The sequence below is a fragment of the Scyliorhinus torazame genome, chromosome 8, assembly GCF_047496885.1.
Source record: "Scyliorhinus torazame isolate Kashiwa2021f chromosome 8, sScyTor2.1, whole genome shotgun sequence".
NCBI lineage: Eukaryota > Metazoa > Chordata > Chondrichthyes > Carcharhiniformes > Scyliorhinidae > Scyliorhinus > Scyliorhinus torazame.
In genome coordinates this window covers 149383966-149409288 of record NC_092714.1, presented here as the reverse complement: position 1 = coordinate 149409288, position 25323 = coordinate 149383966, and the positions used below count along the sequence as shown (strand labels likewise).

Sequence of the window (25323 nt, the reverse complement as noted above, 5' to 3'; positions counted from 1 at the left end):
GGACAGACCTGGTGGGTTGACTGGCTCCTGTCTGTTCCTATTTGTTTCATGGTCTCAGATCCTGGGGAAGGATTCTCCGCAATCGGCGCGATGTCCGCCGACCGGCGCCAAAAACGGTGCGAATCAGTCCGGCATCGCGCCGCCCCAAAGGTGTGGAAGTCTCCGCATCTTGGGGGGCCGAGCCCTCACCTTGAGGGGTTAGGCCCGCGCCAGACTGATTTCGGCCCCGCCAGCTGGCGGGAAAGGCCTTTGGTGCCCCGCCAGCTGGCGCGGAAATGACTTTGCCATGCGGCGCATGCGCGGGAGCGTCATCAGCCGCTCACGGCATCCCCGCGCATCTGCAGTGGAGGGGGTCTCTTCCGCCTCCGCCATAGTGGAGACCATGGTGAAGGCGGAAGGAAAATAGTGCCCCCCACGGCACAGGCCCGCCTGCGGATCGGTGGGCCCCGATCGCGGGCCAGGCCACCGTGGGGGCACCCCCCCCGGGGCCAGATCGCCCCGCGCCCCCCCCCCAGGAACCCGGAGCCCGCCCGCGCCGCCTTGTCCCGTCGGTAAGAGAGGTAGTTTGATTCTCGCCGGCGGGACAGGAATTCCAGCAGTGGGACTTCGGCCCATCCGGGCCGGAGAATCGCCGGGGGGGTGCCCCCCAACCGGCGCGGCGCGATTCCCACCCCCACCGAATATCCGGCGCCAGAGAATTCAGCAACTGGCGGGGGCGGGATTCACGCCAGCCCCCGGCGATTCTCCGGCCCAGCGGGGCGTCGGAGAATCCCGCCCAGCGTTCTGATCTGATCTTCCCTGGAAGGAAAGCAATCAAGGCTTTAGGTTTGTTCATTTGACATGTTGCCAAAGCCACTGGAGATAATATTGACTGTTGTTACGGCATCCTGGGCTGGTGCCCGGTCAATTCCAGCCCCACATGACCCGGAGATACAACACCACTGAATTAACCAATAGTTCTTAGAAAAATGTCCAAAGTCTCTGGTACTTGGCTACCCAATAATTACAGTGACCTGGTTTACAAACGTAAACACAATTAGTGTTTATTTAAAGCAAGAACTATAATGAAATATGCAGCAAATACAACTGGTTAACTATTTAAAAAATATATATATTTATTAAAGTTTTTTAACACAATTTTTCTCCCTTACAAACAATAACCCCCCCCACCCCGTAACAAAAAAAAAACGAGAAATCGCGCAGAGCAAGATATATACATGGCAAAATGATGTATTTACACAGCTTTGTACACTGGCCCTCACCCGTACGTGCCAGTTTCCCCAACCCTTCATGTTATCTCTTGCTCATCCACCCTCCCAGGCAGTCCCCCCCTCCCCCCCCTCTCCCCCCCCCCCTCCCAGGACATCCCCTCCACGCCCCCCCCCCCCAAGGTTGCTGCTGCTGCTGACCGACCTTCCTCTAGCGCTCCGCGAGATAGTCTAGGAACGGTTGCCGCCGCCTGTAGAACCCCTGCGCAGACCCTCTCAAGGCGAACTTAATCCTCTCCAACTTTATGAACCCAGCCATATAATTTATCCAGGCCTCCAGGCTGGGGGGCTTCGCCTCCTTCCACATTAGCAAGATCCTTCACCGGGCTACTAGGGACGCAAAGGCCAGAATGCCGGCCTCTTTCGCCTCCTGCACTCCCGGTTCGTCCACTACTCCAAATATTGCTAGCCCCCAGCTTGGCTTGACCCGGACTTTCACCACCTGAGATATTGCTCCCGCCACTCCTCTCCAGAACCCTTCCAGTGCTGGGCATGACCAAAACATATGGACATGGTTCGCCGGGCTCCCTGAGCAACTTCCACATCTGTCCTCTACCCCAAAGAACCTACTCAACCTCGCCCCCGTCATGTACGCTCTGTGGACCACTTTAAATTGTATCAGGCTGAGCCTGGCACACGAGGAGGAGGAATTAACCCTACCAAGGGCATCAGCCCACAGACCTTCCTCGATCTCCTCCCCCAGCTCCTCCTCCCATTTACCCTTCAACTCTTCTACCAACGCTTCCCCCTCTTCTTTCAACTCCTGATGTATTTCCGACATCTTGCCCTCCCCGACCCATACACCCGAGATCACCCTATCTTGAACTTCTTGTGCCAGGATCAACGGGAATTCCCTCACCTGTCGCCTCACAAAAGCCCTCACCTGCATATATCTAAAGGCATTTCCCGGGGGTAACTCGAACTTCTCCTCCAGTGCCCCTAGGCTCGCAAACGTCCCGTCGATGAACAGGTCCCCCATTCTTCCAATCCCCGCCCGATGCCAGCTCTGGAACCCCCCCGTCCATCTTCCCCGGGACAAACCGGTGATTACCCCTGATCGGGGACCACACCGATGCTCCCATTGCACCTCGGTGCCGTCTCCACTGGCCCCAGATCCTTAGCGTTACCGCCACCACCGGGCTCGTGGTATACTTTGTCGGCGAGAGCGGCAGCGGTGCCGTCACCAACGCCCCCAGGCTCGTTCCTTTACAGGACGCCATCTCCATCCTCTTCCATGCCGCCCCCTCTCCCTCCACAACCCACTTGCGGATCATCGCCACATTTGCTGCCCAGTAGTAGCTCCCCAGGTTTGGCAGCGCCAACCCTCCTCGGTCCCTACTGCGTTCCAGGAACCCTCTCCTTACTCTCGGGATCTTATTCGCCCACACAAACCCCATAATACTCCTGCCTACTCTCTTAAAAAAGGCCTTAGTGATCACGATGGGAAGGCACTGAAACACAAACAGAAACCTCGGAAGGACCACCATTTTGACTGACTGCACTCTACCCGCCAGCGAGAGCGGTAACATGTCCCATCTTTTGAAATCCTCCTCCATTTGCTCCACCAACCTCGTCAGATTCAGTTCATGTAGGGTCTCCTACATAACTCCTGGCTATCTGGATCCCCAGATACCGAAAGCTCCCCTCCGCCCTCCTCAACAGTAGGTCCCCTATCCCTCTGTCTTGGTCCCCCGCCTGTAATACAAAGAGCTCACTCTTCCCTACATGTCTGCATGACCTTCACCATCCCCTCCATTGGATCCGCCACGTGCAGCAACAGGTCATCCGCATATAGTGACACCCGATGCTCTTCTCCCCCTCGAACCACCCCCCTCCATTTATTAGACTCCCTCAATGACATGGCCAATGGTTCGATCGCCAATGCGAACAACAGGGGGGACAGGGGGCACCCCTGCCTCGTCCCTCGGTACAGTCGAAAGTACTCCGACCTCCGCCGGTTCGTCACTCCACTCGCCATCGGGGCTCTGTAAAGGAGCTTAACCCAATTGATAAACCCTACCCCGAACCCAAACCTACGCAGCACCTCCCAGAGGTACTCCCACTCTACTCGGTCAAAGGCCTTCTCCGCGTCCATAGCTGCCACTATCTCCGCCTCTCCCTCCTCCGATGGCATCATTATCACGTTTAAGAGCCGCTGCACATTGGTGTTTAGTTGCCTGCCCTTTACAAATCCCGCCTGGTCCTCGTGGATTACCCCCGGGACACAGTCCTCGATCCTCGTGGCCAGCACTTTTGCCAGCAGCTTTGCATCCACATTGAGGAGCGAGATCGGCCTGTACGATCCACATTGCAGTGGGTCCTTGTCCCGCTTTAGGATCAAAGCTTCTGACATTGTCGGGGGCAGGGTCCCCTCCTCTCTTGCCTCGTTAAAGGTCCTCACCAGTAGCGGGGCCAACAGGTCTGCGTACTTCCTGTAGAACTCCACCGGGAATCCGTCCGGTCCCGGGGCCTTCCCCGCCTGCATGTCCCCAAACCCTTGCTCAGCTCCTCCAACCCAATTGGTGCCCCCAAACCAGCCACCTCTTGCTCCTCCACCCTCGGGAATCTCAGCTGATCTAGGAATCGTCTCATCCCCTCTTCCCCCGCTGGGGGCTGGGATCTGTACAGCTCTTCATAAAAGGCCTTGAATACCTTGTTTATTTTCGTCGCACTCCGAACCGTGGCTCCCCTTCCATCTTTGATTCCCCCTATTTCCCTCGCTGCCATCCTCTTATGGAGCTGGTGTGCCAGCATCCGACTAGCCTTTTCCCCATACTCGTAGGTCGCCCCCTGCACTTTCCTCCACTGTGCCTCCGCCTTCCCTGTGGTCAACAGGTCAAACTCCGTCTGGAGCCGTCGTCTTTCCCCAAGTAATCTTTCCTCCGGGGCCTCTGCGTATCTCCTGTCCACTCTCAAAATCTCCCCCACTAACCTCTCCCTTTCCATACCCTCTGTCTTCTCCCTATGAGCCCTCATGGAAATTAGCTCTCCCCTGATCACCGCCTTCAACGCCTCCCATACCACCCCCAACCGCACCTCCCCGTTGTCGTTGGCCTCCAAGTACCTTTCGATACACCCCCTCACCTTCCCACACACCACCTCGTCCGCCAGCAGTCCCACATCCAGCCGCCACAACGGGCGTTGGTCCCTCTCCTCTCCCAGCTCCAGTTCCACCCAGTGCGGGGCATGGTCTGAAACGGCAATAGCCGAATACTCCGTCCCCTCCACCCACGGGATGATCGCCCTACCCAGAACAAAGAAATCTATCCGGGAGTAGGCTTTGTGTACATGGGAGAAGAAAGAAAATTCCCTGGCCTGCGGCCTTGCAAACCGCCATGGGTCCACCCCCCCCCCCCATCTGATCCATAAACCCCCTAAGTACCTTGGCCACCGCCGGCCTCTTTCCAGTCCTTGATTTGGAGCGGTCCAGTGCTGGATCCAACACTGTATTGAAGTCCCCTCCCATTATCAGGCCTCCTATCTCCAGGTCCGGAATGCGCCCCAACATGCGCTTCATGAATCCTGCATCATCCCAGTTCGGGGCGTATACGTTTACCAACACCACCCACGTCCCTTGCAGCCTACCGTTCACCATTACATATCGCCCTCCATTGTCCGCTACAATAGTCTTGGCCTCAAATGACACCCGCTTTCCCACCAATATTGCCACCCCTCTATTCTTTGCGTCCAGTCCCGAGTGGAATACCTGTCCTACCCATCCCTTTCTTAGCCTGACCTGGTCCGCCACCTTCAGATGTGTCTCTTGGAGCAGGGCCACGTCCGCCTTCAGTCCCTTTAAGTGCGCGAACACTCGAGCCCTCTTCACCGGCCCATTCAGACCCCTCACATTCCACGTTATCAGCCGGATTGGAGGGGCTCTCACCCCCCCCCCCCCCCCCCCCCCCCCCCACCCACCCACCCCCACGCCCCGCCGACTAGCCATCTCCTTTTCTGGGCCAGTCCCGTGTCCACGCCTCCCTCACCCTCCAGTCCCCCAGAGGCGGGACCCCCGTCCCGACCACCTCTTCTGTGTCCCATTCCCTTTCGGCCAGTGCAGCAGCAACCCTTCCCCCCCCCCCACCCTTCCCCTCCTCCCCTGCCCCCCGCTAGACCCCTGTCTAGTTTTTTTGCTCCCCCCATGTCACTCCCGTAAGACAGCTGACGCCTGCTGACCCTGGCTTCCCCCGCCGTCCCATTGACCTCCCCGCGTGGGAATCTCCCAATCCATATGCATTGCTTCGTTCCCCTTCCCGCCTTTCCAAAGCCCGCTCCGTCCCCTCTGGCGCAGCTCCTTGTCTCTCTCCCCCAGCCCATGTAACATTTCCTGCGCGTGATTGACCCCCTATATACAACAACCATCACACATCAAACCCCAAAACATCCCCCCCACCCTCACAAACCCTCAGTTAGAGTCCAACTTTTCGGCTTGTACAAAGGTCCACAGCTCTTCAGGCGTTTCGAAGTAATAGTGTTGGCCCTTGTATGTGACCCACAGTCGCGCTGGCTGCAGCATTCCGAATTTCACTTGTTTCCGATACAACGCCGCTTTGGCCCGGTTGAAACCCGCTCTCCGCTTTGCAACCTCCGTGCTCCAGTCTGGGTATATTCGGATCTCTGCATTGTCCCACTTACTGCTCCGCTCCTTCTTGGCCCATCTCAGGACCCACTCTCTGTCCGTGAACCGGTGGAACCTCACCACCATCGCCCTTGGTGGCTTATTTGCCTGGGGCCTCTTCGCCAGCACCCAATGTGCCCCGTCCAACTCCAACGGCCTCGAAGGGGCCTTCGTGCCCATCATCGCCTCGAGCATCGTGCTCGCGTATGCCCCGGCATCAGCCCCCTCCACTCCCTCATGGAGACCCAGGATTCGCAGATTCTTTCTCCTCGACCTGTTCTCCAGGTCTTCGAGTCTTTCCGCCCACCTCTTGTGTAGCGCCTCGTTCTGCTCCACTCTCACTGCCAGGCCCACGAGCTCGTCCTCGTTCTGACTGACTCTTTTCTGTACCTCCTGGATCTTAGCTTCATGGGCCTTCTGGGTGATCCCGAGTCCTTCAATTGCCGAAAGCATAGGCGCCAACATCTCCTTGCGCATCTCCTCGCGCTGCTCCTCAAAGCAGCGCTTGATGAACTCCTGCAGCTCCACTTTGTCCCTGGCCGCCGCCATTTTGTTTTCTTTCCCTCGCTTCTCCCGTTGCTCCAGTGCCGCTCCTTTGGCCGTTACACTTCTGGTCCGTTTCATAGAAGTTGGAGGGGGACCTCTCTCTTCCCTTCCCTGCGGGCTGCCTCAAAAAAAAAAAAAGAAGTTCCGTTGGGGCTCCTCTAACGATCCCGAAAGTCCGTGGTAGCGGGAGCTGCCGAATCGTGCGGCTTAGCTCCGCATAGCCGCAACCGGAGGTCGAGAGGGAATCCTTTTGGCAGTGTTTGCTTCACCAGTCTGCCCCAAAAAGTCTATGGAAACTCCTGAAAAAGGTCTGGGAGTCCGTTCCAGACGGGAGCTGCCGAATGCGCGACCTACTCCTCCATGGCCGCCACCGGAAGCCTCGTCCCTGCTTCTTCAATGGCATTGGTAGATCTTTTCACAGTTGTTCCCTCTGCTGCTAGAATTCACCTTTGATAGAGTCAAGTCAGATTGCAGCTTTAAGCTTGCCCTTCCCCCGCCTGCAAGCTGGAAGAGGCCCTATTTATCCTGTTGCAGCCAAACCTTTTACTGTTTCGGTTCCAAGCGGGAGCTACCGAATATGCGACCTAGCTCTGCATAGCCGCACCCGGAAGTCCAACTGGTTAACTATTAATGAATCCCTAATTCCCCGCTTTAACTTACCCTCCACCCTCTATGCATAGACAAAAGACAGACAAACACATATGGGAAGAAAAGGATAAAAAAATAAGTAAAATAGAATGAGTCTTTGTTTCAAATGGGTGTTTCCAGCACCCTGCTCTTCTTCAAACCTTGCTTTCATTTTGTGTTTTTTCCTGTGGTTTCATTCAGGCCTCTGTAGTTTTAGGAATTCAACACTCACAGACTTTCTGAAGACTGAAAGAAAGTCCTGGTCTTTGGTTGCAGCCTGTAATGGTTTTCCTGTAGATTCATTCATTCAGGTTCTCTGCATCCCCAGGAATACAGCACTCACAGCCTTTCTGGAGAGGGAGAAAAAAAAGCAGTTCCTTGCCTTTCTGTGTCCAGGAGTCAAACTGAATCCTTCAGATCTCTGAGAACCATCCCACTGGGATAAGATCCAATGACCACCTGTTACCGGGAAGAGTAGAGCCTTTTGGGCCAATTCATTGGCCACCAGCCAATCAATCAAACCAAGTCCCTGCCATCTTTCTCTCTTGTGCCAACAAGTCTGAAACTCCTGTTCAAACTAGCAGAATGCTCTCTCCTCTGCTGCGTGACTTAAAGATACATGTCCATTAATCACCCATGGATCAAATAGGATAACGGAAAAATAAAAGAAAGGATAAACAGGAAGAACCGTTACACTGCGTGATAGCGGAAGATGGTTAATGGAGATCATTTGCCTCTTTTCATTATCCCCAGTCTTCCTACAGCCATTCCAGGACAGATCACTGAACATTTTCTCACTCAGTAATTGAACTTGTATAAAAATCCTTTGGTTTTTTTTAATGCTGGTCCCACTAACATGGGGAGAAGTTTCTTAATCGGTACAATCAACAATTTCAATTGATTTGCTTCACATTTCACAGTTCTCACCTCTCCCTTTGGTTTGTGTTTCACAGTAGTGTTGCAACCTTAAACACTCATTAGGGGTTATTTGAATATACCCGCCTTCCTTCTGGGGAGGCTGTCCATCTGGATGATGTGCTCATCACGGGCACCACAGAGAAGGAGCATTTGGACAACCTGCAGGAAGTGCTCCAGCGGTATCCCCAAGTGGGCGCCCGGCTAAAGAGGAATAAGCACGTGTTCCGTGCTCGAGCGATGACCTATTTAGCTTTCAGGGTGGACAGGGACGGTCTACACCTGGTGGAAGATAAGGTTCGAGCTATAAAAAGGGCCCCGACTCCAAAGAACACGACTGGGCTGCAGTTGTTCCTAGGCCTGGTTAGCTATTATGGGATGTTCATTGCAAATCTGTCCACTTTATTAGCTCTGCTCCACATATTATTGAGGAAGGACCAGAAGTGGTTCTGGGATGCTTCACAGGACAAAGCATTCGCCGGAATAAAAAAAGCATCTGTCGTCCACGCAGCTCCTCACGCACTATGATCCAGCTCAGCCACTAATTTTGACATGTGATGCCTAAGGCATTGGGACGGTGCTGGCCCAAAAATTCAGATGACGGAATCCCCCATTGCTTTCCCTTCAAGAACCCTGGGGGACGCTGAGCGACGTTACGCTCAAATTGAGAAGGGAGCTTGGTGGTAACTTTTGGTGTCAAGAAGTTGCACCAATACTTTTATGGGTGGCATTACTCCATTGTGACAGATCACAAGCCGCTGCTTGGCCTTTTTAGGGAGGATAAGGGAATTCCACCCTTCAGCTAGAATTCCATAAACTAGAGTTCAGCATTGGGGGCTTCTGGTTGCCGCGAATGAATTTTCGTTTCGTCACTGCCCGGATACACAGATTTCCCATGCTGTCAGTCGTCTGCCATTGCTCATGAGTGCCCCATCCCCACCAATGGCAGATGAGGGGGTTGCAACTCTCAACTTTATGGATATTTTGCCAGTGGGGGCTTCTCAGGTGCCCGCATGGACGCAGTGGGATCCGGGACTGGCGAAACTTCATCTCATGCTGTTGAGTGGTGGAGTAAAGGGGGCCCGTCCTGTAGCTCTCCAGCCTTTTGCATAGAGGTTTTCATCATAATGTGGTTATCCCATTGCAGGGTGAGGAGTCTCTGCTGCAGGACCTGGTCACCCAGGCACCTCTAAGATCAAGATGTTGGCCCGTAGTTATGCCTGGTGGCCCTGCATTGATGGGGACATCGAGAAGGCAGTGTGTAGCTGCCTGGCGTGCCAGGAATATCAGAAGCTCCCTCCGGGGCCTTCCCGTCAGCACTGGGAATGGACAGGACGACCATGGGTCCGTCTACATGCGGATTTCACAGGATTGTTAAAGGGGTCCACTTTTCTCGTCATTGTGGATGTCCACCCAAAGTGGCTAGAGGTGTACAGGATGGCCTCAACAATGTCCAGGGCCATGATAAAAATGATAGTTTAGCTCCCATGGGATTCATGAGGTCCTGGTAACAGATAATGGGGCGCCCTTCACTAGCAAAGAATTTGACGCGTTTACAAAGCAAAGGGGCATTCGGCATCTCCGAACCGTTTCATCCCTTCTCCTACGGCCTGGCAGAAAGGGCAGTCCAGACCTTCAAAAGGGGCATAAAAAATAACCCACGGGTTCCATCGGCACATGGCTGGCGAGAGGGATCTCGCCTCAAGAGGGGATCTGATCGAGGTATATAAAATACGAAAAGGGATTGATAGAGTAAATGTAGACCAAATGTGCCCTTGTGGGGCAATCTAGAATGAGAGGTTACACATACAGTTTGAGAGGGGCTGGTTTAGCACAGTGGGCTAAACAGCTGGCTTGTAAAGCAGAACAATGCCAGCAGCACGGGTTCAATTCCCGTACTGGCCTCCCCGAACAGTCGCGGAATGTGGCGACTAGGGGCTTTTCACAGTAACTTCATTGAAGCCTACTTGTGACAATAAGCGATTATTATTATAGGCGTTAGACCTGAACCTGAGATGAGGGGGAACTGCTCCTCGCAGAGGGTGGTGAATTTATGGATCTTGCTGCCCCATAGTGAGGTGGAGTTTGAATCATTAAATGGTATATTTCTGATTAAAAATGGGTTAAAGGGATCTGGGGAACAGGTAGGGTGGTGGACCTGAGACCAGAGATCAGCCATGATCTGGTTGAATGGCGGAGCAGGATCAAGGGGCTGAATTGCCTACTCCTGTTCCTAATTCCTACGTTTCCATGTTTCTTTTTAATTGCTGTACAATGCCACATATAATGACAGGAATCGCCTCTGCGGAACTGTTGATGGGCCAATGACTTTGAAACTGGTTGACTCTCACATTTCCGAGCCACAGCAGGAAAGTGGAGGTATAGCAGGAACTGCAGAAAAGGTACCACAACTTGAGGATGCCAGGGCGGCAATTTCACTCAGGGGATACTGTCTGTGCCTACAATTTTGATGGGGCAATACGACCAGTTGGGCATTGTGAAGTGTGGGTTCTCACTTCTTCAGGTGATCCAAGTGATTTCGCTGAACTCTCCCTGAACCTGGGTTTTTTACGAGACCGGACCCGTTCTCTCTTGGACCACCTGAAGAAGCGAGAACCCACACTTCACAATGCCCAACTGGTAGTATTGCCGTCTCCTCCATGTCAGGAACTGTTTCTCAGCCTGGGGACCCAGCCGTCTGAATCACAGTGCCTGGTCCAGGAGGAGGAGGATGACTCCGGATCAGAGATGGTATTGGAAGGGTCCGTACCTGCGGATGAAGTAGTGACCAGGACCAAGGTCCTGGCAATAACTCTTCAGAGGTTGGTCAGGAAACATAGGTCAACAAACCGTTACGCTCCACCCGACACACAGCCGTAGGTAAAGCGATGCAGAGGGCTCCCTAGAGCTTCCTAGGTAGTGGGTGGAGGCCACCCAGCTGGAACTTGTATCAAATGAAAAAAAAAACGGCCCAAAGCAGGATCTGGTGTGGTTAGCTCTCCCAGCAAAGGCTGTACTGGGAGCAAGTTGCATATAATTAGATAAACCTCTGTTCTCTTACTGTTGGCTTCCTCTCGTTACTAAATCCTCCAAGTCACTCAACATCCTGACTTGGAAATATACGGACAAATCTTCACTGTTCACTGGTCAAAATCCTGGAACCATGGAACAACCTCCGTAACAGTACTGTGGGTGTACCTACACCTCAGAGACCGCAGTGGTGTAAAAAGGCAGCTCACCACCATCTTCTCAAGGGCAATTAGGGATTGGAAATAAATGCTGACCTCAGCAGCAACGCTCACATTCTGTGAACAAATTATTTAAAAAATCACAGTTTCAGTCTCTCCATTTCCATCAATCACAACTTCTGTCACTCCATTTCATCCTATCAGAGCATGTGGCTTTCCATTTCCTCCAATCACAGTTTATTTTCCTCCATTTCCTCCAATCACAGCTTCTGGCTCCCATTTCCTCCAATCACAGCTTCTGTCTCCCATTTCCTCCAATCACAGCTTCTGTCCATTTCCTCCAATCACAGCTTCTCTCCAACTTCTCCAATCACAGCTTCTGTCTCTGCAGCTCTTGCTGCTCCTCCGGAAACAGAAGTCACAGCAATGATGAGAGGGAGGGAACCTGTAATTTGGAGCAGTGTCATGGGAGTCTGTGTTCATGTTGATGGTTTCCCAACTCACCTCAAAATAAAAAGCTCTATTTATCCTCCTAAAACTCCCTTCTGTGCCTGGCTTTCAGGGTTACAAACACAGTAATAATATAATAATCTTCATCATTGTCACAAGTAGGCTTACATTAACATTGCAATGAAGTTACTGTGAAAAATCCCCTAGTTGCCATATTCCGGCGCCTGTTTGGGTACACAGAGGGAAAATTCAGAATGTCCAATTCACCGAACAGCGCGTCTTTCGGAATTGTGGAGATGGATGATCAATGTTGGCCTAGCCAGCGACGCCCACCCCACAAAGGAATTTTTGCAACGGAGCCAGCTAAAATCAGGCAGATTAATACTTGCAACACGATGCAGATTCACGACCGATATTTGAACCCAACTTTGGAACCTAGACCTGGGACAGAAAATCCTGCCAATGGTGCTTTGCTTCAGAATACAAATAATTCATCCTTTGGCTCAGTGAGTTTAAACAAGTCTGGTGAAGGAGATCTACATAAATCACCCACTGAAACATTCACTCTCATTTTGTTTGTGTCAACTCTGAGTTGCAGAAGCACTGCTATTGTGTGAGAACAAATGACTATGGGAAAGAACATTCCGGTAAAATTTCTTTCTAGCAGAAAGCTCCATCCCTCAACCCCTTGCACCTTTTCAAAACAAAATTTTGAACAGATTTTAAGGATATAATAAAATGATTGGGTTAACGGTGAGGCTCGGATGGTATGTGTTTGGGGTTCAATAAATTGAGGCAGATTTCCCTGCTCAATGCCTGAACCTGTTGCCTTGATTGGGTGCAGTCAGCAGGACAAATCGGCTGCAGTGCATGTTAGCCTCACAAAGGAAACTATTCAAATATACCCCGTCTATCAATTGATCTGCCCCTTCAGACGTTCCCTGGCGTATTTCCAAAGATTTGCCTGGAAATGCCTAAAGCTTCAGAAGGTGTCCAGTATTAATAACAAAGTGCTAAATAAAATAGTTACTTACGAAGGAGCCCCTTCAGTAACTGATATGCACCAAGAGGCACAAAGCAACATCGCCAGTAGCTCCATAACCGAAAACAGAACACTGGTCAAAACTGCCAGGATCGAGCGATTGACTGGATACGACTTGCAGAGTTTTGAGTCAACATTGACACCAGATTAATAATTATTGATAAATGGTGAAACTGTTCCACAATTAAACAGTGCTTTTAACTGTTTAAACCCCACGCACCCTGAAGTCTTCAGAGGCAATGATGCTCAATGATTCAGAATGATCTCAATATCAGGTTTCGGTGCATATGAAAGCAAATCTTTTGCTATTTTGAATGTTTCAAAATATTCCTTTTATTTATTTCAAGACTTGTGGATGGTAGCAATAGTGGAACAAGTGTCTGGATTCACTTTGTGAGCAAGTGAATGTTTCTGATAGAAGTTAATCTCAGGGGTTAAATCATACTGTGTTTCTCTCATCCAATGGTGATGGACACCCCTGAAACTCAATTTCAGGGTTGGTCATGTGCACCTTACCCAGTTTATGGCCCATCTCAAGCCACATCCCAAATTGATTGTTCACCCCTCTAAGCTGTGCTGGCCGTTTTCTTTCTTTTCTAGGTATGGCCCTAAGAAAGGTGGTGTTGTCGTGCAGTGGACCAGAAGCTCCAGATTCAAGTCCCACTTCAGGACTTGGTAGCCACACGATGGACAGAAGGTTAGAGCCTCTACTATCACTATTGTGATGAATGTAGGAATTTCAGATGCATTGTATTGTAGGTATTTGGTACAGTAAGGGTTAAATGTCTGGGTTAGAGTGTGTTTGACTGCTGCTGTCATGTTTTAAAAGTAATCCTAGTTAGGAAGGTAGGTATATTTTAGGAGCCAGCGGTGCAATTAACCGCTCGTATAAAGCTTGGGCTAATGGAATTTTTTTTTATTAAGGGGAATTCCCTGTGGAGTTAATTAGATTTCAGCTTGGTAAGATGGTGTTGTTATTGGACGGAGCTAAGTTATCAGGCATTTTGCTGAAAAAGCAAGTCAGTAGAGTTCTAGGTGAAGCTGTGAACAGAAGTCAAGTAAGTTTGCTCTCTGCAGTTCAGTGAGAAGATATGTCTGCAGACAGAAGAGCCATGTGTTTGGAAAGATGAACAAACCATCCAAAACAGCTTCTGAAGAAATAGAGTTTCTGTTTGGGTCTGACAGGAGTTAGATCGTGTCTTTCAAGCAGTGTCAAAAGATCTCTCTTTCTCAAAGAACATCTCTGAAAAACAAGTATTCCTGGATTTAAATAGTGGATTGAGTGCTGAGATGTTTTCTTTCTTGTTGTTTAAGTAGGAATAAAAGGTATTGTATTCACTGTTTTGAGTAGTATTGTTTAAGGGGTAATTGTAAGCTATTTTCTGGTGTGATGTTAAAGACTTGTTAGTAATAAAGTCTATTTCAATATGCCATAACCCTATTTCTGCATGGATCACTCTTGGAATGAGATATCCTTTCCTCACAGTCTTACAAAATTAAAATTAAATATTTGGGTTTCTGTCCAGTATCCTAGCCATTGTTGGGGTCTGTCCTGAGATCGTAATACTATCCATAGCTCTTGACTTAAGCAAGCTGGTCGTCACAACAATCCGGACTCACTGAATCAACTGTACTGCACCACCACTATTGCCCCAACATTTTGCCCACCCTCTGGCCTGCATCACTGGGGTAACATATCCTCTCATGAGTTCAGGCAGCCAGCAATTTCTTAGCAGTGTGAGGAACCCATATCTCCAGGCAGTTTATGCCTTTTGAAAAGTTGGAAGAATATTAGATTATTTAGACACTCTCTTGAGTTTTTTTTAAAGAAAGGCTACAAGTTCACTTGATCTGTGAGCATGCTGCTTTTTCCACGAAATTGCACGACTTCAGCTAGATGACCAGCAAGCCACCTGGTGAGATAAGAGTTATTTTGTTTACTTGACTTAACATTTAAAGAAAACTGTTGTTGCCAGGCCTTGGGCTCCTGCTGATTGGCTGAAATACCTGGTGTCATGTGAGAGTGCCTTTAAGAACTGGATGTTTAAGCAATGTACCTTTAAGAAAACAGTGATGTCACAGAGTGGGTGGAGCTCAGCTCAGTTCAGCCATTTTGCAGTTTGGTTTTGCAGTTTAAAAAGTGCCTGGCTGGTTTTGCTGAGAGCAGTTTAAAAGTAGAAAGCCAGTTTGAGACGGCAGCTTGAGAAGTTCTGGTTTGCTGTGATCTGCTTAGAAGGGAGAAAGCCAGGTTTGAGAAAGCAGCGTGGGTGTGTCTGTGGGTTTCCAGAGAGCTGCATGAAGAAATCAAGGTGCTGGAGCTGAAGTCACCCAAGCTAATATATCCCTGCCATTCTACAGAAAATATATATATCCTTTAACCTGATGTGATACTGTTTAAAGGTGCTAAGTCTCTTGGAGGTTTGAAGGAACATTTTAAGGAAGTATTTACTGTTGCAATATTTTCTGAGTTATCTTTGAAGTAAGGGGTGTTAAGAGATCCAATGTTTATGTAATATGTTAAGTTGAGTTCATGGAATAAACAGTGTTTTGTGTTTAAAAACCCACGTGTCCATAATTGTAATCCCACACCTAGGGAAAAAGCCGTGTGCGAGGAAAAGCAACAAATCCATTAAAGGGAGAGGTGGGTTGAACTCCATGATACATTTGGGGGTTCTGGAAACACCTCACCCATAACACTGGCCTGAGACTTTTGTATTGACCTCAGTGGGTACCTTGGAAGCAAATTGTGAAGGAAGACTGCTTCTCTCTCTCCCTCTCTCTCTCGCTCCATCTCCACCCCATATTGCCTCCTTAATTCCAATTCCAATCACTCAAGCTTCTGATCGCAATGCACTTACCTCTCTATGATGTGGTTGATGTTTGTAAACAATGGGGTTTCAACACTGCCCCTGTTTAGACTGCTCTCTAGCTTCCAGACAGGGTTTTTTCCTGGGGAGTGTGTGGGATGGGGGGTCCCTGTAAGTTGTCCCTCGAGTTAGGGGGTCCCTGTAGGTGGGGAGGGGGGTCCTCTAATTATGGGGTCTCTGTCGGGGATTCCTTTTGAAATGAGGTCTCAGTGGAGGGTTCCTTTAGATAGGAGGTCCCTGGTGATGTCTCCCTATTAAGTGGGTCCCGGGTGTCCTGCATTGTTGGCGGGGGGGGGGGGGGGGGGGAGGAGGAGGGGGAGAGAGAGTGGCCCTCGGATGGACTTTGGGGACAACTTACTTAAGAAGTTAGCGCCTTGGACCACCGCGAGGTCCACCACATGAGGGCCATGCCATAGAGACCATTGGAGGGTCACCCCACACTGAACATCGTACTTCCTCTAGCAGACCCCACTATGATAGGGAATCCCTGGGGCCCCTGTAATAGGGAGATCCACCCAGGGACACCTGCAACAGGGGGAACTCCAGGACCCCACTAATAGGGGGATCCCCCAAGGACCCCTGAAATAAGTAGGATCTCCCAGAGACCCCAGTAATATGGCAACCCCCCAGGGACCCCTGTAGTAGGGGGCTCCCCATGGGACCCCTCTAATAGGGAGGCCCCCAGGGACCCCTGTTATAGGGGGACATCCCACAGGGACCCTTGTCTAAAGGGACCCCCTCCACAGACCCCCCCAAACACAGACCCCTCCTAACTCAGGTCCCCCCCCCCCCCCCAGAAAAGGGTCCCCTCTCTGGAAGCTAGGGAGGATACCAGACAGGGGCAGTGGAAAGCATTATAGCTGCAATACTTATCTTGCAGCTCCATGTATCCATTCCTCGAAGGAGACCAGCTTTGTCTGCATCTGGTCCCCACAGATCCACTATCTGCTAGCCATTGATAGCTTTCGAGTAGTGGTCTTTGATGGACAGCTTATAAAAAACATCTGTTGCTTTGATCCATTCACGTTCAGTGGCCTAAGTGTACTATGTGTAAGTATTTGTAAACATTGACCACATCAAAGGGATGTAAGCACTAAGTGTATTCCAATGACTCAAGTGTTTGATTTCACTGGATTGTGAGGGGATAGGGAGAGAGTGTGAGGGGGTGGAGAGAATGTGAAGGGATAGGGAGTGTGTGAGAGGGCGTAGGGAGAGAGTATGAGAGGGTCGGAAGAGAGTATGAGAGGTTAGGGAGAGTGTGTGAGGGGGTAGGGAGAGTGTGAGAGGGTGTAGTGAGATGGTATGAGGGGGTAGGGCCTTCCTCAATGATGGAGGAGCCCAGCATATCCGTACAAAAGACAAGGCTGAAGGGCTGGATTCCCCACCGTCGGGATGCTCCTTTTTGCCGGCCAGCCTGGGGGTTTCCTGAAGGAGTAGGGCTGCCCCACAATAGGAAGCCCCATTGACCAGCCGGCAAAACGGAGCATCCCACCGGCGTGCTGAAACAGAAATGTGGCGCGACGGGATGGAGAATCCACCCAAAGCATTTGCAACAATCGGCAGAAATGCAGAGTGGATGTTCCATCTCAGCCTCCTCCAGGCATCACCAGCAGCACAAATGTCAGCCTTCAGCCAATTCGATTTACTCCATGTGATATCAGGAAGCGCCTGAAGGCACGAAATACTGCAAAGGTTATGGCTCCTGACAAAATAGTGGTGCCTGGGACATTGTCTGCAAGGAATGATTCTGTGAGTGTGATTATGTCAGACTGTTCCTTGACTAGTCCGTGCGACAGCTCTCCCAATTTTGGCACATACCCCAAGATGTTAGGAAGCAAGACTTTGCAGGGTCGGCTGGACTGGGTTTGCAGTTGTAGTTTCTGCTGCTTAAGTCAATGCCTGGCGATTCATCCTGTTTCATTCCTTTGTGTTTCCTTTGTAGCGATTTGGTACAACTAATCAGCTTGCTGGCCATTTCAGATGGCATTTAAGAGTCAACCACATTGCTTTGGGTCTGGAGTCACAGGTAGGCCAGACCAGGTAAGGATGGCAGGTTTAGCGGTTCCGGGTGCGGCGATGACCAGCTAAGTCGCACGTTTCGGCACCTCACGTTTTAACGGACTTTTGGGCTCTTATCGGGAGCCCCAACGGCAATTTTCGAAGGCTAAACCCACTGTGAGGCGACATAGAAGGGAGTCCCCCCGGATGTGAATGATCAGAAGAGATAATAGTGGCCAGATTGTGGAGGATCCTCTGGAGCAGTGGCAGAGAAGGGAAGGGAGAAGCAAGATGGCGGCTGAGGGAGCCCCGTTGGTATGGGGCCTGGAACAGCAGGAGTTCCTCCGGCGATGTGTGGAGGAGCTCAAGAAGGAGGTGCTGGCGCCGATGCTGCAGGCGATTGAGGGGTTAAAGGAGGCGCAGAAGACCCAAGAGATGGAGCTCCGTGGAGTGAAGGCAAAAGCTGCCGAAAATGAGGACGAGATACAGGGCTTGGTGGTGAAGACGGAGACGCACGAGGCACTGCATAAGGGGTGTATGGAGAGACTGGAAGCCCTGGAAAATAGCTCGAGGAGGAAGAACTTAAGAATCTTGGGTCTTCCCGAAGGGGCAGAGGGAGCGGACGTTGGGGCGTATGTGAGCACGATGCTCCATACCTTAATGGGAGCTGAGTCCCCGACGGGCCCACTGGAAGTGGAGGGAGCGTATCGAGTCCTCGTGAGAAGCCCAAAGGCAGGATAAATACCTCGAGCAATAGTGGTGAGGTTCCACCGCTACAAGGACAGGGAGGTGGTCCTGAGATGGGTGAAAAAGACACGGAGCAGCAGGTGGGAGAACGTGGTGATCCGCGTGTATCAGGATTGGAGTGCGGAGGTGGCGAGAAGGAGGGCGAGTTTCAATCAGGCCAAGGCGATGCTCCACAAGAGGAAAGTGAAGTTCGGAATGTTGCAGCCGGCAAGACTGTGGGTCACACACCAGGGTAAACACCACTACTTCGAGACGGCAGAAGAGGCGTGGACATTTATTGAAGAGGAGAAGTTGGACTAGATTGGAGAAAGAGTGTTTGAAATGAAGTAGTGAGGTGGTGGCAAGGGACTGGGAATCAGATGGGGGAAAATGTTCTTTCCCCTCGAAGGGGACACACATGAAGAAATGTGGGTGCCGGTGGGGAAGGGGAGGGGGAAGTAGAGAGGGAGCTGTGCCATCAGGGGCGGGGCCGAGAGGGAAGCACGGGCTTTGTCCCCGCACTATGGAAATTGTGGCGGGAAAAGGGGGCGCAGGAAGGAGGGGGCCTCACATGATGGGAGGCTAAGGATAAACGGGGGAAGCCGAAGTCAGCCAGAGTTTGCTGACTTCCGGAAGCAATATGGGGGGAGCAACTAAGCTAGAGAGGGATCTAGCGGGGGAGGGCGGGGGGGGGGTTAACTGGGTTGCTGCTGCTAAGGGGAAGGGGGAGCTGTTACGAGATGGGATGGTCGGGACGGGAGGGAGCCGTCGGGGGGATAAGCAGGTGCGTGGGAACCGGGTGAGGAGCTGGTCTAAAAAAGGGGATGGCTAGTCGACGTGGGGGGGGGGTAAAGTGCCCCCCAACCCGGTTGATCACGTGGAACGTGAGAGGGTTGAATGGGCCGATTAAGAGGGCAAGGGTACTTGCGCACCTAAAGAAGCTAAAGGCAGACGTGGTCATGCTTCAGGAGACGCACCTGAAACTGGCGGATCAGGTCAGATTAAGGAAAGGATGGCTGGGACAGGTATTCCACTCGGGCTTGGATGCGAAAAAAAGAGGGGTGGCAATACTGGTGGGGAAACGGGTATTGTTTGAGGCGAAGAACATAGTGGCGGACGGTGGGGGTAGATACGTGATGGTGAGTGGCAGAGTGCAAGGTGAGGCGGTGGTGCTGGTGAATGTGTATGCCCCGAACTGGGATGACGCGAACTTTATGAAGCGTATGTTGGGGCCCATCCCGGACCTGGAGATGGGAAAGTTGGTAATGTGGGGGGGGACTTTAACACAGTGCTGGACCCAGGGCTGGACCGGTCCAGATCTAGGACCGGGAGGAGACCGGCAGCGGCCAAGGTGCTTAAGGGCTTTATGGAGCAGATGGGAGGAGTGGATCCCTGGAGATTTACTAGGTCAAGGAGTAAAGAGTTTTCCTTCTTCTCCCATGTCCACAAAGTGTACTCCCGGATAGACTTCTTTGTCCTGGGAAGGGCGCTGATCCCGAAGGTGGCAGGAACGGAGTATTCGGCTATAGTCATTTCAGATCATGCCCCACATTGGGTAGATTTGGAAGTAGGAGAGGAAAAGGAACAGCGCCCACTCTGGAGATTAGATATGGGACTGTTGGCGGACGAGGGGGTATGTGTAAGGGTGAGGAGATGTATTGAAAGGTACCTAGAGACTAATGATGACGGATAGGTCCAGGTGGGAGTGGTCTGGGAGGCGCTGAAGGCGGTGGTTAGAGGGGAGCTGATCTCCATAAGGGCCCATAAGGGGAAACAAGAGGGTAAAGAAAGGGAGAGATTGCTGAGGGAGATTTTGAGGGTGGATAGGCAATATGCGGAGGCTCCAGATGAAGGGCTATACAGGGAAAGACGGAGATTGCACACGGACTTTGACTTGTTGACTACGGGTAAGGGGGAGGCACAAGGGAGGAAGGCACAGGGAGTGCAGTATGAATATGGAGAGAAGGCGAGCCGGCTGCTGGCCCAACAACTTAGGAAGAGGGGGGCGGCGAGAGAGATCGGAGGGGTTAGAGACGAGGAGGGAAAGATGGAACGGGGAGCGGAGAGGGTGAACGGGGTGTTTAAGGTATTTTACGAGAGGCTATATAAGGCTCAACCCCCGGAAGGGAAAGAGGGAATGATGCGTTTCCTAGACCAGCTGGAGTTCCCGAAGGTTGAGGAACAGGAGATGACAGGACTGGGAGCGCAGATTGAGGTGGAGGAGGTGGTAAAAGGAATTGGAAACATGCAGGCAGGGAAGGCCCCGGGACCGGATGGGTTCCCGGTGGAGTTCTATAGGAAATACATGGACCTGCTGGCCCCACTTCTGACGAGAACCTTTAATGAGGCTAGGGAAAGGGTGACACTACCCCCGACGATGTCGGTGGCGACGATATCGCTGATCCTGAAAAGAGACAAAGACCCGCTGCAGTGCGGGTCATACAGGCCTATTTCCCTCTTGAACGTAGATGCCAAGCTTCTGGCCAAGGTGATGGTGACGAGGATGGAGGACTGTGTCCCTGGGGTGGTGCATGATGATCAAACGGGGTTTGTTAAAGGGAGGCAATTGAATGCTAATATACGGAGGTTGTTGGGGGTGATGATGATGCCCCCACCGGAGGGGGAGGCGGAGATAGTGGTGGCGATGGATGCAGAGAAAGCATATGATAGAGTGGAGTGGGACTACCTGTGGGAAGTACTGAGGAGATTTGGATTTGGAGAGGGGTTCATTAGATGGGTTCAACTCCTGTACAGGGCCCCGGTGGCAAGTGTGATCACAAACAGGCAACGATCTGACCACTTCCGACTATATAGGGGTACAAGACAGGGATGTCCCCTGTCCCCGTTACTGTTTGCGTTGGCAATTGAGCCATTGGCCATAGCGCTGAGGGGCTCTAGGATGTGGAGGGGGGTACTTAGAGGAGGAGAAGAGCATCGGGTGTCATTATACGCGGATGATTTGTTGTATGTCACGGACCCAGTGGAGGGGATGCCTGAGATAATGCAGACACTCAGGGAGTTTGGAGAATTTTCAGGATATAAATTGAATACGGGGAAGAGTGAACTGTTTGTGATGCACCCCGGGGAACAGGGCAGGGGAATAGACGATTTACCGTTGAGGAGGGTAACAAGGGATTTCCTGTATTTAGGGATCCAGGTGGCCAGGAACTGGGGAACCTTGCACAAGCTGGACTTGGCACGACTGGTAGAGCAGATGGAAGAGGACTTTAGGAGGTGGGACATGGCGCCCCTGTCATTGGCGGGAAGGGTGCAGGCGGTTAAAATGGTGGTCCTTCCGAGGTTTCTTTTCGTGTTCCAGTGCCTCCCTGTACTGATTACAAAGGCCTTTTTTAAGAAGGTGGACAAGAGTATTATGAGCTTTGTGTGGGCTGGAAAGACCCCAAGAGTAAAGAGGGGGTTCCTGCAGTGCAGTAGGGACAGAGGGGGACTGGCACTGCCGAGTCTAAGTGATTATTATTGGCCCGCCAACGTGTCAATGATATGTAAGTGGATGAGGGAAGGGGAAGGAGCGGCGTGGAAAAGACTGGAGATGGCGTCCTGAAGGGGAACTAGCCTAAAAGCACTGGCGACGGCGTCGTTGCCGTTCTCCCCGAAAAAATACACCACAAACCCAGTGGTGGTGGCAACTCTGAAAATTTGGGGGCAGTGGAGACGACATAAGGGAGTGACAGGTGCCTCAGTGTGGTCCCCGATAAGGAACAATCATAGGTTCGTCCCGGGAAGGATAGATGGGGGATTTAAATCTTGGCAGCGAGCAGGAATTGCGAAACTGAAGGACTTGTTCTTAGACGGGACGTTCGCGAGTCTGGGAGCACTGACAGAAAAATATGGGGTGCCACCGGGGAATGCATTTCGCTATATGCAAGTGAGGGCATTTGTGAGGCAACAGGTGAGGGAATTTCTGCAGCTCCCGGCGCAAGAGATCCAGGACAGAGTGATTTCGGGGGCATGGGTGGGTGATGGCAGGGTGTCAGATATATATAGGGAAATGAGAGACGAGGGGGAGACGATGGTAGAGGAGCTGAAGGGAAAATGGGAGGAGGAGCTGGGGGAAGAGATTGAGGAGGGGCTGTGGGCAGATGCCCTAAGTAGGGTAAACTCTTTGTTCTCGTGTGCCAGGCTCAGCCTGATACAATTTAAGGTTCTACACAGGGCGCATATGACTGGAGCAAGGCTGAGTAGATTTTTTGGAGTGGAGGATAGGTGCGGGAGATGCGCGGGAAGCCCGGCGAACCACACCCACGTTCTGGTCATGTCCGGTATTGCATGGGTTCTGGGTGGGTGTGGCAAAAGTGATTTCAAAAGTGGTGGGGGTCCGGGTCGAACCAGGCTGGGGGTTGGCTATATTTGGGGTTGCAGATGAGCCGGGAATGCAGGAGGCGAGAGAGGCCGATGTTTTGGCCTTTGCGTCCCTAGTAGCCCGGCGAAGGATTCTACTTATGTGGAAAGAAGCTAAACCCCCGGGCGTAGAGGCCTGGATAAACAACATTGCAGGGTTCATAAAATTGGAGCGGATAAAGTATGCACTAAGAGGTTCGGCTCAAGGGTTCACCAGGCGGTGGCAACCGTTCCTCGACTATCTCGCAGAGCGATAAGAGAAAATAGGAAAGACAGCAGCAGCAACCCGGGGGGGGGGGGGGGGGAGGACTCATGTGGGTCCTCAGGGGTTTTATGTGTGTGTTTATATATTAGTTATTTATATTGATTTTACGAAGCTACTATTTTTGTTACTATTTCTGTTATTTCTTATTTTGTTGTTGGCAGTTGCCGTTAGTTAGTATATTATTTATTTAAAAACGATCAATGTATATATTATTACAAAGTTGTAAAATGGGAAATTTTTGTTTTTGTTTGATCGAAAAACTTTAATAAAATATATATTTTTTAAAAAGGATGGCAGATTTACTACCCTAAAGGACATCAGTGAACGTAATAATTCCAGGAGGCGTAAATAAACCAAACTGGTTTATTTTTAACTGAAAATAAAGCCACTACCCCGGCACACAAAAACGTCCCAGTGCAGGACTATCGGGAACTGACGGTTCGGGTCTGGGAGCAACATTTGAAGGTTATGCTAATGAGCCTCAGCTGGGGTGGGCCTCCACCCACTCATCACGGGAACTCGTTTTCTATGGACCCCAAGGAGAGATCAATCAGCGATCCTCTGTGGTCCTCATGAGGTTATCACATATCTCCCCCCTCAAATCCAAATCATCCCCCTCACCCACGTAGCGACAAGGCCTCTTTTGTCGTCTGGCACAAGGCCTCGAGTCAGTGGCAGGTAGAGCCAGATCTGGGTGTGTGAAGCGGACTGGGGATTGTCACGTCCTTGTTGAGCACCGAAGGGCGACAGATGAAGGCTTGTCTTCGATGCTGTGCTCTGGCGGCAGATCAATCTCCTCAGTCTCCATTTCGGACTCCGAATCTTCATCATTGGGGGGAATGACTCTCGGCTCCCCCACAGACTGAATCCCCTTGCTGGAGGTAGTTGTAACAGGCATGAAGGACATCATTTCTGCTCAATCGTCTCCCCTGGAGTGGGTTTCCTGCTTTTCAGGTGGTCCAGATGTATTTTCATGGTCTTCTGTTGGACTTTGACTTTGCAAGAAATCGGACCAGTTATTCCTGTGGTGGGGGAGGATTCCCCTACTTGTCGGGGGGTGGGAGGGTAAGGTTTGGCATTGTGGGGGTGAGGGGGCGCACCGACGGACCTCAGTATAAGACTGCCTGCTCAAAATGGCGGCCTGATACCAGGATTCCAATGGAGAGCATCGTGGTCCACAACTCTTGGCAAATATATATTCCTTGTGAAAGTAAGACTCCATGAGATGAACCATCTGTGGCTTACTAAGGAGTTTAGGATTGCATCAAATTAAAATAAAAAAATCATACAATACTGCCAAGATCAGCAACAGGTCAGAAGATTGACAGGTTTTAGAAACTAGCAAAGAATGACCGAATGACTGAACAAGATAGGGAGGGAAAAAATAAAGTATGAGAGAAAGCTATGAGACTTCAGTATTAACGGAGAAGTGAATCTCTCACCATCGGTCTTCAGCCAGCTGCGCTCTGTGAGAAAGTTTCTCGTTGGGAGTTTGATTCCGGACTCTGGACCTCATGTGAACCAGTACTCATTTTCTCTGTGATCCTAGTACGATATAACCTCCTTTCCTCTATCCCTCCTTTTACTGCATGACTGCGGAGTGGGGAGCTGCGGTCACGCCTTTCCACAGTTTATTTTCGAATGCGTGCAATAACCTTACTTTTCTAACCCTAACTCGAGTTTGCTGTGGGGTGATTGGTAGAAATTGGGTTGCACAAAAATCAAGGGGTTGGGAAATGCCCGAGGTGTTTTGAATTGATTTTGTTAGAAAAGTTTCAAAACACCGAGGCCAGGATTTTACGGCCTCACAGCGGTGTGTTTCCCTCCAGCGGAAGTGATGGGTCGTTTAAACTGCATTTTACCTGGGCAGGAGCCGGAGAGGATGTAAAATCCCGGATCATCTATTTATGGATAGGTAATAAGATGAAGAATCACCGCTCTTTGAACTGAACTCCTGGTGTCCATAACAATATTTCCCATTCCATTATTTTCGCCCTACCTCGCCGACACTCTCAGATCTTCCTCTCATCACAGTGGGATTTAACTGAACTCGAAGCATCTGATATCACCTCTGTCCCGGTTTAAAGATGTGATGAACGGTTACTGCCTTATCATCATGTAAGGTGATGTCCCCTTTAAGACCAGGCTTGGAACCCTGGGGACTCCGCCTCTGGCTCCGCCCATCTGGGAGCCATACATAAAGGCCTGCCTCATGGTCTGTATAGCAGTCAGCTCTCGTCCAAATCTGTAGCATAGTTATTAGCCTAATAAAGCCTTCTTTACAGTTTAATCGCTAAGCATCATTATTGAGGGTACCTCAATTTATTAGGCTAAACTAGATTCAGGATGGACGCAGGCCTAAAACCAGAGAAGCTCAATCTGGAAGCACGAACGCCGGAGGCAAAGGACATTTTTTAATACTGGCTGCGGTGCTTCGAGGCCTACCTGGACTCCGCA

General features: G+C 51.1%; 1 protein-coding gene across 1 annotated transcript in view; it reads right to left on the bottom strand.

The window, feature by feature from the left end:
* The window catches only part of LOC140428786 (complement C3-like), a 163479-nt gene extending 150780 nt beyond the window's left edge, over window positions 1-12699 (bottom strand). Inside the window, exon 1 of the mRNA XM_072515475.1 lies at window positions 12644-12699. Coding sequence (XP_072371576.1) covers window positions 12644-12693 — 50 coding nt within the window. The 5' untranslated portion in view covers window positions 12694-12699. The remainder of the gene's footprint in view (window positions 1-12643) is intronic.
* Window positions 12700-25323: the final 12624 nt, after the last annotated feature.